Source organism: Eurypyga helias, unplaced genomic scaffold (genome assembly GCF_000690775.1).
Source record: "Eurypyga helias isolate BGI_N326 unplaced genomic scaffold, ASM69077v1 scaffold44436, whole genome shotgun sequence".
NCBI classification, from domain to species: Eukaryota; Metazoa; Chordata; class Aves; order Eurypygiformes; family Eurypygidae; genus Eurypyga; species Eurypyga helias.
In genome coordinates this window covers 31,142-33,018 of record NW_010256899.1, presented here as the reverse complement: position 1 = coordinate 33,018, position 1,877 = coordinate 31,142, and the positions used below count along the sequence as shown (strand labels likewise).

The following is a 1,877-nucleotide window of genomic DNA, read 5'->3' as shown; positions in this document are numbered from 1 at the left end:
CTGGGTCTGTTTAGCTTGGAGAAGGCAAGACTCAGAGGGGATCTCATCAATGCTGCTAAATATCTACAGGGCGGGTGTCAAGAGGATGGAGCCAGGCTCTTTTCAGTGGAGCCCAGCAACAGGACAAGGGGCAGTGGGCACAAACTGGAACGTGGAAAATTCCATTTCAGCATGAGGAAAAACTTTTTTGCTTTGAGGGTGCCAGAGCACTGGAATGGGCTGCCCAGAGGGGTGGTGAACTCTCCCCTGGAGATATTCAAAACCTGCCTGGATGTGTTCCTGCCCAATCTGCTCTAGGTGAACCTGCTTTGGCAGAGGGGGGTCAGATTAGATGGTCTCCAAAGGTCCCTTCCAACCCATGGCATTCTGTGAATGGCTACTGAGGTTGGGCAGTTGAAGGAATGCTCTTCTTTCGCCACCAGCTATAGGGACCTCTTGAGAGCTGACACATGTTCTGGAAGTGTTGGCCATGTCCCTCTAGAGGCACGGGAGAGTCAATAAGTTGCTGCTGGGATGACCTTGCTTTGCAGGAAATCTGGAATGACCTGTTTATCTCTCAAGACCAACGCAAGTTGAAACAGGACCCAATCTGAAAGAGTCTGACCCTGTGCCCTCTTTTCTCAAATTATGCTGTTACCAGTCCAGTGAAGTTGTATTTGAAAATCTTAGGCTTCCTTGCAGAACCCATTACACTACTACTTACAGTTTTTCTATTTTGACTATTTTAAACAACATTTTAGGTTTTCCAGTCAAGACATGATTAATGTAACCTTTAAAGACATATAACTCATCTGCCTTATGTGTTAGACTAAAGCATTTCCTTGTTTCCTGTAAACAAAGCAACAGTAAATATCTTGTCTTTCTCTTTCCTTATTCTGTGTTTCTCTGTTCGTCTTTATCTGTCACTGAGCTTGAACTCATGTTCCTTCTGGTTCTGGAGTTACTTCAGTAGTTTCCAGTTGCATTCCCAGACCTTCACATCCTTCTCTCCCTTCAGTTCCTCAGACCGTCTTTGTACTCTCCTGTCTTAGTTTTTCTCTTGCTTGCAGCCCTCTCCTGGCCCTCACAGTTCAGTTTCCCTTACAGCACTGTTGTATGACTTCTCCAGCAGTACGACTTCGGAGAGTGGCTCAGAGCCCTCAGTTAGTCAGCTGCTATGTGCACCCCAGCCAGGCTGATGGGTGCTTCATATTTTTTAAAAACATCTCTGGAAGAGGAATCATTATGCATATGTTAAGATGCAAAGTTTAGGCATTGTTGGAAATAAGCTATAATCACCCTCAGTGAATGCATTTCAGTGTGACAGATTACATTGCTTAAACATGCTACCTCTCTGTATGGGTAAATGTACCACATTAAAAATATGTTTTTATTCCTGTCAGGTGTCTTTAGGTTCCGTTGTTCAGTTCGAGAAGGGAAATTTCTCCTTGTCAGCAGAAATGGAAGAAAAGCTTTTTCCTGAGAAAAATGAACATCTGCTACAGTGGGCCCAGAAGGAATATGGAGCAGTAACATCTTTCACTGAACTCAAAATATCAAGAAACATCTATATTAAAGTAGGAGAAGGTAAACCAAAGCAAAACCAACAGAATTGATAGGTACTTCTAGATGGTGAGAATAAGTCTTGCTGTAGTATTATTTCATGGGTTTTATTTTATTCTTTAAACATACCTATCATTTTCCAAGAGATGTGGTATGAGCTGCCATGATGGACATGAGCCGGCAGTGTGTGCTGACAGCCTAGAAGGCCACCTGTATCCTGGTCTGTATCCAGAGCAGTGTGGCCAGCAGGTCGAGGGAGGGGATTCTCCCCCTCTACTCTGCTGTTGTGAGACCCCACCTGCAGTTCTGTGTCCAGCCGTCGGGCCCTCAACATA

At 44.5% G+C, this 1,877-nt stretch overlaps 1 protein-coding gene across 1 annotated transcript in view; it reads left to right on the top strand.

Moving 5' to 3' along the window:
* Nucleotides 1-1,382: 1,382 nt before the first annotated feature.
* The window catches only part of TGFBR3 (transforming growth factor, beta receptor III), a gene marked incomplete at both ends in the record, with an annotated part of 27,645 nt that continues 27,150 nt past the window's right edge, over nucleotides 1,383-1,877 (top strand). The window contains one exon of the mRNA XM_010153804.1: nucleotides 1,383-1,566. Coding sequence (XP_010152106.1) covers nucleotides 1,383-1,566 — 184 coding nt within the window. The remainder of the gene's footprint in view (nucleotides 1,567-1,877) is intronic.